Raw genomic sequence first — 13436 nt, 5'->3', positions numbered from 1 at the left:
TCCCACTCCTTCCTGGCTGACAAGCAGGGTCCTTGAGATGCACCCCGAGGGCATCTAGAAGGCCCCCCTCTCTCCTTAAACCCGCTCCTTCCTGGCCAAAACTCAGCAGGGTCCTTGAGAGGCACCCCAGGACATCTAGAAGCCCCCACTCTCTCTGTAAACCCCACTCCTTCCTGGCTGAAAAGCAAGGCTTTGAGAGGCACCCCGAGGGCATCTAGAGCTCCCCTTCTCTTCAACCCCCCCCCCTTCCTTCCTGGCCGAAACTCAGCAGAGGGGTTCGGGTGGGAGCAGCTGAGGACCCCTCCCCCTTTTTAACCAGGCGGGTGGGGGGGGAAGGTGGAAGAAGAGCCTGCTAGGGGAGGGGCGCCTGCAAATGAAGGGAGATGGGAGGGGGCGTTGGAGGAGGACCCCTCCCCTTCCCTCCACCCCCTGCCCAGCTAGCCCAGCTCCGCCCCGCAAGGCGGAGTCGGCAGCGATCAGCTGAGCTTCCCGCCCGAGTCAGCAGCGGGCAGGGCTCCGGCTTCGCCACCGCTGGCCAAGGAAAGAGCCAGCCCAAAACAACAACCCGCAACCTCGCAAAGCCTCCCCGGGGCGACCCGGCTGCTAATCCGGGGTGTCCTACCCCCCCCCCAACACCCCTCAAGGCAGGGAGGGGTGAGAGGAGCTGCCGGGAGGGGGGATCGCGGACCCCCCACCCGCCAAAGGGCCGGTGAGTCGGACGCGCCGCTTTTCCAAACCCTCCCCCCCAAATAAACCCCCCACCCGGGAAAGAACCTGAGCACACCTGGCTGAAAACACCCCTGGCCAGGTGAAGGATGCTTTCCTTGAGCCCAGGTAAAGGGGAGGCCAGCCTTACAGGCCAGGCAATGAATGGGGAAGGGGCGTGGGGGGGAGGTTTCTCTCCCCCGAGGAAGGCTGGGGAGGGGGAAAGAGCCCCCCCATCTCAAGTTTCCCCTGGGAAACCGGGATCCTTGCTTGCTTTGGCGTCCCCATCTTGAACCCTGAGCATCTCTAAACATGGGGAGGGGGGGAGGGGGGCGTGGAAGACCCTCCCTGGCCTTTGTCCAGCTCCAAATTGGAAGCCCCCCCCCCCAAAATCTCCGGGCTGCTGAGATTAGGAAGCCCCCACCCAAAAAAAGCTTTTCAAATATCGTATATTTGTTTATGTATTATCGCATATTGGTAGATAGATAGATAGATAGATTGAGAGATGATAGAGGGATGATAGAGAGATTGAGAGAGAGATGATAGATAGATAGATGATAAATAGAGAGAGAGAGAAGATAGATAGATGAGAGAGAGAGAGAGATAATAGAGGGATGATAGAGAGATTGAGAGAGAGATGATAGATAGATAGATAGATGATAAATAGAGAGAGAGAGAGAAGATAGATAGATGAGAGAGAGAGAGAGATAATAGAGGGATGATAGAGAGATTGAGAGAGAGATGATAGATAGATAGATGATAAATAGAGAGAGAGAGAAGATAGATAGATAGATGAGAGAGAGAGAGAGATATGATTAGAATGACAATTAGGATCTTTGTATATTAATCCCTTGGACACCTAGAGAACACACCGTTCAATCTAGAAACGGAAGTTATGATAGAAAACAATAGAAACTATTTCAAAATAAAAACAGCTTTTCCACCTTATAACAAGGTAGTCGGTCCTTTCCCGCAAACTGGCTTAATTCTGGCTAGTTCGGGGGGCTTAAACAGACCACAGAATCCCAGCCTTTCTGGTTTATCCGTGGTTTGTCTTCTCAGCCGGAACAAAAAACGAGGTCTTTTCGGGACGATTTCGAAAGCAAAACAAACAATCATTCTTGGCTAATCTTGAACTCTTCCCTTTCCACCCACCGATGAATCACCAAAAGCTTTGTTCTGTCTGCTATTAACCTTGATCTATTTTCCCCACCGGCTGTAGAAAATTGTGGGGTGGGGAGGAGAGGCTTCCTTGGTAAGCATATTTTGAGGAGGGGGTCTTGGGCAAGTGCTTATCTGAAGATTAAAGTCTTCCAGGAAGGGGGGAGGCTAAGCTGCTGGCTAAGCTGTTTGAACCTGGAAAGTGCTGATAAGGTTTGATTGCTGGCTGCTGCTTGGGATCACATGAGACCATCTAGATGAGTCACAGCAAAGGAGGAGGGGGGTGTTCCCAGCCCAGGTCCCCTTTCTTTCCCCCCTCCCTGCAAAGAAGTGATTACACCTCCCCCTCACATTTGGTAAATGTTTAAGTATTTGTTGCCAGCAGTTTAGACACGAATGGGCTCTGTGTGGCATTATTTTGAGGGGACAGCACATTTACACTGTTATACAAGCTGTATACTCACTACTTTACATTGTAGCCCAGCTTCATTTCTTCACTGCTGTCCCATGAAAAGACCTACTTAAATATATACAAAATGTGAGGCACCCCGAGGGCATCTAGAGGGAGCAAAAAAGAAAGGAAGAAAGATCAACAAATTAAAAAAAACCAGAAAATGATTAAAAGATCGAAATATGAAATAGACCGTAGCAAATAAATAATAGGAAACGGATACAAAATGAGTCAAATGTAATTGAGGTTGTTACACATAGAATATATAGAATGTTATATATAGAATGAAGGAAAAAGATGTATGAAATAATATAAATGCACACACATATATAAAGTTATAGTTATACCAGAACTTATAGGTACAGATAAAAGAATCACAACAGATGTGTAATGTGTTGCAAAGATGTGAAGTTTGCAAAAATAAAATAAAAAGTTAAAGGGGAAAAAAAAGAGGTAGCCCCTTCTCTCATTAAACCCCCACTCCTGGCCGAAAAGCAGGCTCTTTGAGAGGCACCTAGAGGGCATCTAGAGGGGGAGGGTCCTCTGTCCTTAAACCTCCGCTCCTTCCTGGCCGAAAAGCAGAGTCCTCGCAAGGCACCCCAAGGGCATCTAGGGGCCCTCTTCAAACCCACTACTCACTTCCGCGATATACTGCTACTCCTTGGTGAAAAGTGGCAGCTGTCTTTCAGACTAGCCTCAGATAAACTGCCACTGAACATGGGGGTTTTCGGTGAAGTCAATTAGTCCCTTGGTCTTTGAAATATTGGAATGGAAGCTAGAGAAAAACAGGGATCCCAATATTTACTCGCAGTTTGCAAAACGACTTAATTTTAACAGAAGGAACCAGGTTGTTTATTTTGCAATCGGGGCGAATATCTGTAGCGAAGGGGGAGGAGGAGAGTGAAGGTTGGTTCTCAGCGCTTGTGGGTTGGTTTACGAACGTCTCGTTACCAGGCTAGGGAATGTCTTCAGTTTAGGTGGGTGCCAGTGTTTTTATTTTATTCTTCATGCAAAGTTTCCTTTCCAGGAGCGACTGAAATACCCCTGGGGGAAAAGAATGGAAGGAAGATGGGTGTTTTCTTTTTAAAAGATCCATTTTCACCCTTTTAAAAAAAAATTTATTTGCTATTCCACATCTTGATCGGAGGGTCGGCAAATCCCAGAGACCCCCCCTCCCCATCTCTCGTCTTCCTTTACAGGTTCCCCGTTCACTATGGGCGGGGCGGTTTTGCATTCCCAGTGACTCCCGGTGGCTCATTCCCTTGCCTGAGGCCCACCATGTTTGCTCATCCTCACAAGTTCAGCTTCTCCAGTGGGAACGCCTCGGATTGCGTCAACGGTTCTGAATGGATCCTGTCCGCCTTCCACGAGTGCGCTCAGGATGGCTGGGACATCACCAGCGTGGTGCTGGGCCTGGTCTCCATCGCCTGCTTTGCTGGGGCTTCCTTCCCGTAAGTAAACGAGGAGCGGGGGACCTTCACCCGGCATCCGGGGCCAGTAGGAAGGGGCAGGCTGGGAGTTTTGTGCTAGGGATGCCAGTTGGTTTGGTCCTTCCTTCCTCCCTCCCTCCTCACACTTCCTCCGTCTCTCCCTATTCCCATCTCTGCTTCCTTCCTTTCCTCCCTTTCCTCTTTCTCTCCCCATTTCCATGTTTCCTTCCTTCCTCCCTTCCTTCCTCCTACCCCATTCCCATCTCTCCTTCCTTCCTTTCCTCTTTCTCTCCCCATTCCCATCTTTACTTCCTTCATTCCTCCCTCCTCATTCTCATCTCTCTGTCCTTTCTTCCTTCCTCCCTCCATCCCCATTCCTATCTTTCCTTCCTCTTTCCCTTCCTTCCTCCCTATTCCCATCTTTACTTCCTTCATTCCTTCCTCCCTCCCTCCTCCCCCTTCCTCCGTCTCTCCCTATTCTCATCTCTCCTTCCTTCCTTTCCTCCCTTTCCTCTTTCTCTCCTCATTCTCATCTTTACTTCCTTCCTCCCTCCCTCCCCATTCTCATCTCCCTCCCCGTTCCTATCGTTCCTTCTTCTTTCCCTTCCTTCCTATTCCCATCTTTTTTTCCTTCGTTCCTTCATCCCTCCCTCCTCCCCCTTCCTCCATCTCTCCCTATTCCCATCTCTCCTTCCTTCCCTTACCTACTTCTCTCCCCATTCCCTTCCTTCTTCCCACCCCATTCCCATCTCTCCTTCCTTTCTTCTTTCTCTCCCCATTCCCATCTTTACTTCCTTCCTTCCTCCCTCCTCATTCTCATCTCGCTCCTTCCTTCCTCCCTCCCCATTCTCATCTCCCTCCCCCTCCCCATTCCTATCTTTCCTTCCTCTTTCCCTTCCCTCCTCCTACTCCCATCTTTTCTTCCCACCTTCCCCTTCTTCCTTCCTCCCTCCCTCTCCATTCCAATCTCCCTCCCTCCATCCCCTTTCCTATCTTTCCTTCCTCTTTCCCTTCCTTCCTCCCTATTCCCATTTTTTCTTCCTTCCTTCCTTCCTCCCTCCCTCCTTCCTCTGCCTTCCTTCCTCCGTTCCTATTCCCATCTCTTCCCTCCCTCCCTATTCCCATCTTTTCTTCTTTCTTTACTTCCTTCCTCCCCCTCCCTCCCCATTCACATCTCTCTCCTTCCTCCGTCCCACCCTATTCCCATCTCTCCTTCCTTTCCCCTTTCCTTCCCTCCCTCCCCATTCCTATCTCTCTTCCTTCTATTCTCATCTTTCCTTCCTCCCTCCCTCCCTGGTTTAACTGACAAATAAGTGGCTGCCCATTGGGGATGACAAAACGGGAGATGACTCATTTCCTGGGATCCAGGCAAAGGAAATGGCCAGGTGTCCAGCCACACCTGACTGTGGGTGGCTTTTAAAATATCACCTCCAGCAACCCCTTGAAACACAAGAGCTGTTCATGCAACAATCCGTTGCAGCAATAAATAAATAAAATTCCTTCCCCAAAGTCTCTCCTGGGTGGTTTGACTTCATCCTTTGCAGAATGACACAATAAAGGATGGGCTTCCCTTGTCATCGGACCCCGGACTCCCTTTCCCATCGGCCCCAGCCCACAATCAGTGGTATAATTTGCTGGTCAGGGGTGACCCTGATGCTTGCTTTTTAAAATTCTTTCTTCCTCCACTTTTCCACGCAGTCAGTTCTACCTGGCCTGTAAAACTGGCATCATGGACCAAGCCCTGTCCATTTACTTCCTACTGGGATGGCTCGGAGGTGACTCGCTGAACTTAGTGGGGTCTTTCTTGGCGGATCAGCTGCCGCTACAGGTAAGAAACTGAGAAAAAGCAGTTTGACCTGGAATGGTCTCCTGGTCCCAGTCCTGGACCCTGAGAAAGATGACCAAAGCCTTCATTGTTGTGGCTCCTTGTCGATCAGAAGTTCGGCGGTTCGAATCCCTAATGCCGTGTAACGGAGTGAGCTCCCGTGACTTGTCCCAGCTTCTGCCAACCAAGCAGTTCGAAAGCACGTAAGAAAATGCAAGTAGAAAAATAGGAACCACCTTTGGTGGGAAAGTAACAGCGTTCCGTGCTCCTTCGGGCGTTGAGTCATGCCGGCCACATGACCACGGAGATGTCTTCGGACAGCGCTGGCTCTTGGGCTTTGAAACGGGTATGAGTGCCGCCCCCTAGAGTCAGGAACGACTAGCGCATATGTGCGAGGGGAACCTTTACCTTTATCGTTATCCAGCCGAGAGTTCCCGAGTTCTCTTAGTTAATCCCAGAATTCCCCCATAGCTTCTCCTTCTCCTTTTCCCCAGGTATACACCGCCATTTACTACGTGCTGGCCGATTTGCTCATGATCTCTCTCTACGTCTACTACAAAGTCAAGAATCAAAACAGAGTCCGTAAGTTGACCTCCGCTAATGCGAGAGAGGGAGGCCCCAAGACATAAAACTCCCGTTTCTAAAATCATCGTCACGGGATATCCCCAAGGTTCAAAATCAGGACTTCATTCCAGAAGTGAGGCATCGCATAGTTTAACAACCGGTTGGCCCAGAATTGAAAATGTGGGCGGGCATGCCAAAACAAGGCGACAACATAGGACGGGATACGGGCCTTGTGTATATTTGCTTGGAAACAAGGTGACTACACGGGGCAGGATAGCTTCAAACACACGGCAATTATATAGGAGACTCGGGTGGGTTCCTCGGGGGGACGGCGAGAACCTCTAGCTAAGATTCTGTGCCGTTCGGAAAACCCCCAAATCCCACTCCTCGCTGGCCCCACCCACCCCGCCCCTCCCAGGAGTCCCCAGGCCGGTAAGTGCAGGGCACGTGGGAAGGCTCAGGGAGGGCAAAAAAACGGGCCTACTGGAAGTTTAGGAAGGCGGGAAACGGGCTCGCCCTTCTGGAGCCTGGGGAGGCTGTTTTCGCCCTTCCGGAGGCTCGAGAAACACCCCCCCCTTCCGCCATGGTGCAGGAGGCTAACTAGGCCACGCCCACCATGCCAAGACCCACCCAGCAACCAGGCAGAGAACCCCCTGCTAAATTTTTGGAAGCCTACCCCTGTAGAGGATGGGATAGCGCCAGGATGGATGGGCAGGCTTACTCGCTGGCCATAAGTACCAGTTCGCCCAAACCAGTCCGAACCGGCCTGCTTAATTCAAAGGATCTTTTGGATGCTAAGATGGGGAGGAAGTGAAGGAATTGTGGTTTTGCATCTGGGCATGCAGACAGAGGTTTCGCCTCCCCCCTTTTTTTTTTAATAATTGGAAAACTCTGAAAACAGAGCGATGTTCTACCCCCTTCTGGCATAGAAGAGCGGACAGTAGTTATAACGGGAAGCCAATCTTCCTTTCAAGAGGATTTTAGGTTCCTGGTGCCCCCAAAATCTGGGTCTCCCAAGCTGCCGTGAGAAGACACATCCTTGCTGCCCCCTTCGAACCAAAATTGCAATGGTGCGCGGGGCATCCTCTCTTCGTGGCGAAAGCTTCTTCGCACACTTTCCGTGAATTATTTTGAAGCGCGAAAGCTGGGCTCCCCTCGATTGTTATCTCTTTCCGTTTCAGATCTCTTAAAAAAGGTTGAAATCTGTTAGATTGCGCGTGATAGCGCTCCCCTGACGCAGGGGACGATGGTTCTTGTGGGGGGTTTTTTTGCTCGTATTTCTGCTTTCCGAAGCGACTGCCAGGGAAAGTTTATGCTGATGTCACCGGCTTCTCCTTTTCGTCTGATTGGGACAGGCCAAAAAAAAAGAAGAAGAAGAATCAAGACAGGCTTTTAACCCCTAATCCAACGTTTTTCCCTTCCTCAGTTTCCGCTTCGATCAACGCCGTCTTTGCCTGCACCATCCTGGGGGCGACGTTGACGCCCGCCTGGCAGGGGGGACCTGCCTCTCCTCACCTGGGGGACGGAAGGATGTTCAAAAGCAGAAAACTTTTATCCTCTGCGGACTATCCACCAGGCTGGGAGGTGAGGCAAAACTGGCCCTTCAAATGCCTTGCGAAGGCCACGCTGCCCTCGCCAATGGCTGCCCTGGGTTCAAATCCCATCGAGAATGGTGGTAGTGATGTAAAGATTAGCAGTAGTTGGAGATGATGTTAAAAGTTAACAAAAGCGCTGACCTCCGGTCCTCCTCCCTCTCTCCCTGGAGACCCCAACAACAGACCCCTGTTTCTCCCCTATGTCCAGTGGCCACAGGAAACTTGTCCAGCAAAAGATGCCCGGGTGAAAAGACCTGGCTGGCATGGATACATGCATTTTGTGGCTCCCCCCGGTTGTGCCGTAATTGCTTTTCACAAGGAAAATTTCTCCCCCGAGTTAATAATCTATCTACAAATGGGTGTTTGTGTGTATCCCCCAAAACTTGGTGCACACTCTCTGGAAACAAATACGGTGGGGGTAAGATACCCCTAGCATCCCTCAGGGGGGAGAGGGGTGTCGGTGTATGTGTGCTCCAACATAACTCTGGAACGCCTGGGCCGCGGAAATGATTTGGTACACAGATGACTTACTCTCTGGAAACAAAATGCTGTGGGGGTAAGGCACCCCTAACACCCTTCAGGGTGTGTGTGTGTGTGTTTGTGTGAACTCGGGAACGCCTGGGCCACTGAAATGACTTGTTACACAGATGACATACTCTCTGGAAACAAATACTGTGTGTGTGTTCCAGCATAACTCTGGAACGCCTGGTCTGCTGCAATGACTTGGTACACAGATGACATACTCTCTGGAAACAAATACTGTGTGTATGTATGTCTGTGTGTGTGTGTTCCAACATAACTCTGGAACACCTGGGCCGCTTAAATGACTTGGTACCAAATGACACTCTCTGGAAACAAATACTGTGTGTATGTCTGTCTGTGTGTGTTCCAGCATAACTCTGGAACGCCTGGGCCGCTCAAATGACTTGGTACATAAATGACTTACTCTCTGGAAACAAATACTGTGTGTGTGTTCCAGCATAACTCTGGAACGCCTGGGCCGCTGAAATGACCTGATACACAGATGATTTACTCTCTGGAAACAAATACTGTGTGTGTGTTCCAGCATAACTCTGGAACGCCTGGGCCGCTGAAATGACTTGGTACACAGATGACTTACTTTCTGGAAACAAATACTGTGTGCATGTATGTGTGTGTGTGTGTTCCAACATAACTCTGGAACGCCTGGGCCGCTGAAATGACTTGATACACAAATGACTTACTCTCTGGAAACAAATACTGTGTGTATGTCTGTCTGTGTGTTACAGCATAACTCTGGAACGCCTGGGCCGCTGAAATGACTTGGTACATAAATGACTTACTCTCTGGAAACAAATACTGTGTGTGTGTTCCAGCATAACTCTGGAACGCCTGGGCCGCTGAAATGACCTGATACACAGATGATTTACTCTCTGGAAACAAATACTGTGTGTGTGTTCCAGCATAACTCTGGAACGCCTCGGCCACTGAAACAAATGCTGTGGGGGTAAGGCACCCCTAATACCGTGTGTGTGTGTGTGTGTGTGTGTTCCAGCATAACTCTGGAACGCCTGGACGGCTGAAATGAAAAGGAATGAATTATATCTATAGTGTTAGATCGCAATGCCAGGTTAACAGCTAGTACTTTCTAAAGTTAAAAGTGTACTCCTTGGGTGGGAGGAATGCTAGACAAAGATTAGTGTTTGAATTTGAAGTGGCAGGTGGATTCAAGGGAGGGAGAAAGCATTATACAACTTAACCCACGGACTAAATCACCTGGTGGTGAGGTTTCCCGTTAAATTACTTCGACTCTCTTTCTTCCTGGATCCCACGAGGCCTGCTGGGACCTTCTATCCGCAGCATCCCATAACTCTCTCTGTCCTTCCACAGCCTTTCACCCAGAAGGAGATCTTCGGCTTTGTGATCGGATCCACTTCGTCGGTGCTCTACCTCCTTTCTCGGGTCCCTCAGATCTACATGAATGTAAGCATTACTCGAGGGGAAAGGGGGGAGGCCTACTGTGGAAGGGAGGGGCTCTTTTGGGGAGCAGATTGTTCTCACCTAGGCTTCCCCAGCAGTACGAAGCCGAGTCCTCGTCCCGATAAACCCTTTATTTAATTTGACAGTGAATTCCTCTCCAGCAAAGTCTTTCCTCTCCCACAGTCTTTCAAGATAGTTCACAATTACTGACCTTTATCAGGCTTGGGGAGTGGCCAGGCCGATATCTTCCAGGCACGTCAAGAATGCAGGAATGAACTAATTGCCTCCTGCAAACTCCACTCCCCTGTCGCTCCTCTTGTATTCCCTATGGGAGGGGGCCATTCATCATCCACCTGTGGCCTTACTCCCAAGTCAACCCTTAGCTGTTCCCTTCGTCTGCCAACTCACACTGGGAACAGGCTCCAGCTGTTCTTCTGCCCTGTGAATGTCTGACCACAAAGGCAGCTGATAACTGGCATACGGCTCTGGCCCCCTCTCTGCATCCGACATGGAGCCCTCATCCGAGCCTTCCCCAGATGGAGTCTGGCCCAGGTTCCTGCTCAACCTCCTCACTGTCCAAATCTGCTGCCAACTCTGCTGGTGGGCCACAACACAGATCAGCTGGAGTGGGCCCCAGTCTCAATTTCCAGCTTTTTCTAAGGAAGCAGAAAATGTTTTAAAAGCAGGGCTGTCCATCCTTGGCAACTTTTAATGCATGGCTGGCTGAGGAATTCTGGGAGTTGTAGTCCATAAGCCTTAAAAGTTGCCAAGGATGGAGGCCCCTAGTTTAAGGGACAATCTTCTGCCTGAAACCCTGAGTAACAGCGGATTGCCCCTACTGCTGAGCAAGCACACTTGGCCAATAAAGAATTATGTCCTATTCTATTCCATTCCATTCCATTCTTAATTCCATTCCACATTTTCTATTCTATTCCATTCCATATTTTCTATTCTATTCCATTCCATATTTTCTATTCTATTCCATTCCATTCCATTCTTAATTCCATTCCATATTTTTTATTCTATTCCATTCCATTCTTAATTCCATTCCATATTTTCTATTCTATTCCATTCCATATTTTCTATTCTATTCAATTCCATATTTTCTATTCTATTCTATTCCATATTTTCTATTCCATTCCATTCCATATTTTCTATTCTATTCCATTCCATACTTAAATCCATTCCATATTTTCTTTTCTATTCTATTCCATATTTTCTATTCTATTCAATTCCATATTTTCTATTCTATTCTATTCCATATTTTCTATTCCATTCCATTCCATATTTTCTATTCTATTCCATTCCATACTTAAATCCATTCCATATTTTCTTTTCTATTCTATTCCAATTTTTTCTATTCCATTCCATTCCATATTTTCTATTCTATTCTATTCCATTCCATTAATTCCATTCCCTATTTTCCATTCCATTCCAAATTCCATTCCATATTTTTTTTATTCTATTCCTATTCTATTCCATATTTTCTATCCTGTTCCATTCCGTTCTTAATTCCATTCCATATTTTCTATTCTATTCTTGTTCCTTCCATCCCTGAGCTTACCATTGCCCAACCTAACTAAAGGCAGACTTATCTGAGATCTGTTGCAAGAAAAACTGGGAGATTTTAAGGCTATTCCTACGCCCTGATCTGATCTAAGACAAGGAGATATCATATGCTTGCTCCACTTCAAAGCTTGTTTGAAGCTAGCCGTGAGTCCAATGACACCGAGTAAAAACTGGCTTAATGTTAATAATCGAATCCCAATTACAGAATAGGATGCAGACCCTACCTCTTGAATGCAACCCACCTGAAGCTTTTAAAATCCCTTTCTCTCTTGCAGTTCAAGAGGAAATGCACAACTGGAATCTCTTATTCTCTCTTCGCTCTGGTCATGCTCGGAAATACACTTTACGGTCTCAGCGTCTTAATGAAAAACCCGGATCCGGGGCAGTCGGAAGCCAATTACGTGATCCACCACTTGCCCTGGCTGGTTGGCAGCTTGGGGGTTCTGTCCCTCGACATCGTGGTATCCTTTTCTGCAAACGGGGGAGGGGGGAGTTGTTTCTGCTTTTAAACGTGACGACTTTCTGAACTGCAGTTAAGATTGGGTGGGTAGGCGGGTGCAAAAATAGTCCCGAGAGAAGAAGGATCATCTTTTTAACGACCTCAAAATCCCTTGTGGGGTGGCATCTGGGAAACTGAATGGAGCTGAGTATTTACTGGCCAGTTGCCCTTCATGTTGCCGGTACGGATTTTTTTCCAGCAGATAGTATATTCTCCTTGTGCCCAGAGAGAGGAAAATAGTGTGTCACAAACTTTTGATTCAGAGACTTTCTGAACTGCAGTCAACGGTAGTGTCAAGATTGGGGGGGGAGGGGGGGCAAAAATAGTCCCGAGTCAAGCATGATCATTTTTAATGACCCCATAATCCCTTGTGCAGTGGAGTCTGGGAAACTGGATGGAGCTGAGCGTTTACTGGCCAGACACCTTTCCTGACGCTATTGCGGAGTTTTTCCCCCCGGCACATATATTCTCATTGTTCCCAGTGAGAGAGAAATATATGCGTCTACCATGTTAATTAAAATATCATTTCTGCTTTGCCAGCTGGGCCACGTAAGGCCAGTTTACGCCCCATTTCTGCCACGGCCCGCTATGGTCCGGAGGAGGAAGAGATTTCAACCCCCATCCTTTAAACAAGAACTTCTTGATGCTTTTTAATCTTTGTTAGCCAATGGTGGGTGTTTTTGAGTCCAAAAGCAACAAACCTTAATTCTTCACACCTTCAGATTTCGTTCCAATTCCTGGCCTATCGTCGGAGGAAGCTGCCAGTCCTGGAAGAGAGAGATGCTCTGTTGGGCAGAGAAGAGGGCTCTGTGGAAAGCTGAACGATGCCAGGATCGGGTCGTGGCTGCGTTGGGATTCCAGCCGTGGGTTTTTTGGGACTGACCTGGCCTTTCTCTCTAGAACTCTAGAAAAACCGCTTCACCTCGCGAAAGACGGGCCTTACGAGAGATCCTTTCCTACCTCTCAATTCCTTGGGAGGGGAGGAGGGGGGCACATAAAATAATAATGGAAAAATGAACATTGAAACGTTAAAAGACTCTGGTTCTGCATTGACAGCAAACTTTTATCGATGAAATTTTCCCCCGCCTCTCCTTGGATTCCTCCAAAGGGAAAACTGTAATTCATGAAAAAGAAGTGTTTGGGGGAAAAACACACACACAGCAGCTGGCTGCCTGGACACTCGTTGAGGCTTGAAGCGTCAAAGGAGGCCGAGGGGAGTCTTTTTTTTTTTCACACAAGGGGCATTCCTTCTAGTAGGCAATTTTTATGTGTGTGGACCTGGCAAAATGAATAAAAATATTCCCACCACACCAGCAGGAGTGGATATGGTTCTTTGCTAATCCCCTGTATACCTCGTCTCACCCTTGAAGCAATGGTGGGTGGGCTTCAACTCTCCTATCTGCCCCCTCCCTTTTCTTTTCTTTTTTGCAAAGGAAGGGAAGCTAAGAGGGAAAGAATCCTTCCTGGTTTACAGATAAGTAGGAACCTCAGCAGATGTTCTGGCCTGTCAGTCACTGGTCCCTCCAGCAGCCAGACGAGGAGGAGGCGGCGGGATGGGAGTGAGGGTTGGCATAAAAGCAACCTCAGAGCTCCGAGGGGGAAGAGGGAGTGGAGCTGGCAGAGAGAAAGAGAGAGACACACACACAGAGGCGGAGCCTGGGCCATCAGATGGAGAGTC

At 48.6% G+C, this 13436-nt stretch overlaps 1 protein-coding gene across 1 annotated transcript; it reads left to right on the top strand.

The window, feature by feature from the left end:
- Nucleotides 1-421: 421 nt before the first annotated feature.
- Nucleotides 422-13071, top strand: SLC66A1 (solute carrier family 66 member 1). Its single transcript, XM_081954670.1, has 8 exons — nucleotides 422-709; nucleotides 3517-3768; nucleotides 5446-5575; nucleotides 6067-6154; nucleotides 7563-7720; nucleotides 9601-9693; nucleotides 11535-11720; nucleotides 12481-13071. The coding sequence occupies exons 2-8, from the start codon at nucleotides 3596-3598 to the stop codon at nucleotides 12577-12579; spliced, it is 927 nt and encodes a 308-aa protein (XP_081810796.1). The 5' UTR covers nucleotides 422-709; nucleotides 3517-3595; the 3' UTR covers nucleotides 12580-13071.
- The last annotated feature ends 365 nt before the right edge of the window (nucleotides 13072-13436 follow it).

The sequence above is a fragment of the Natrix helvetica genome (assembly GCF_964273705.1).
Source record: "Natrix helvetica genome assembly, chromosome: 5".
NCBI classification, from domain to species: Eukaryota; Metazoa; Chordata; class Lepidosauria; order Squamata; family Natricidae; genus Natrix; species Natrix helvetica.
This window is presented reverse-complemented; position numbering and strand designations above follow the sequence as displayed.

What these genes read in the sequence shown, in the direction of transcription:
- SLC66A1 (XM_081954670.1), top strand. Translation starts at nt 3,596, where the DNA reads ATGTTTGCTCATCCTCACAAGTTCAGCTTCTCCAGTGGGAACGCCTCG. An exon ending in TCCCTCAGATCTACATGAAT is followed by an intron (nt 9,694 to 11,534) that starts GTAAGCATTACT and finishes TCTCTCTTGCAG; the next exon opens with TTCAAGAGGAAATGCACAAC. An exon ending in TTCTGTCCCTCGACATCGTG is followed by an intron (nt 11,721 to 12,480) that starts GTATCCTTTTCT and finishes TCACACCTTCAG; the next exon opens with ATTTCGTTCCAATTCCTGGC.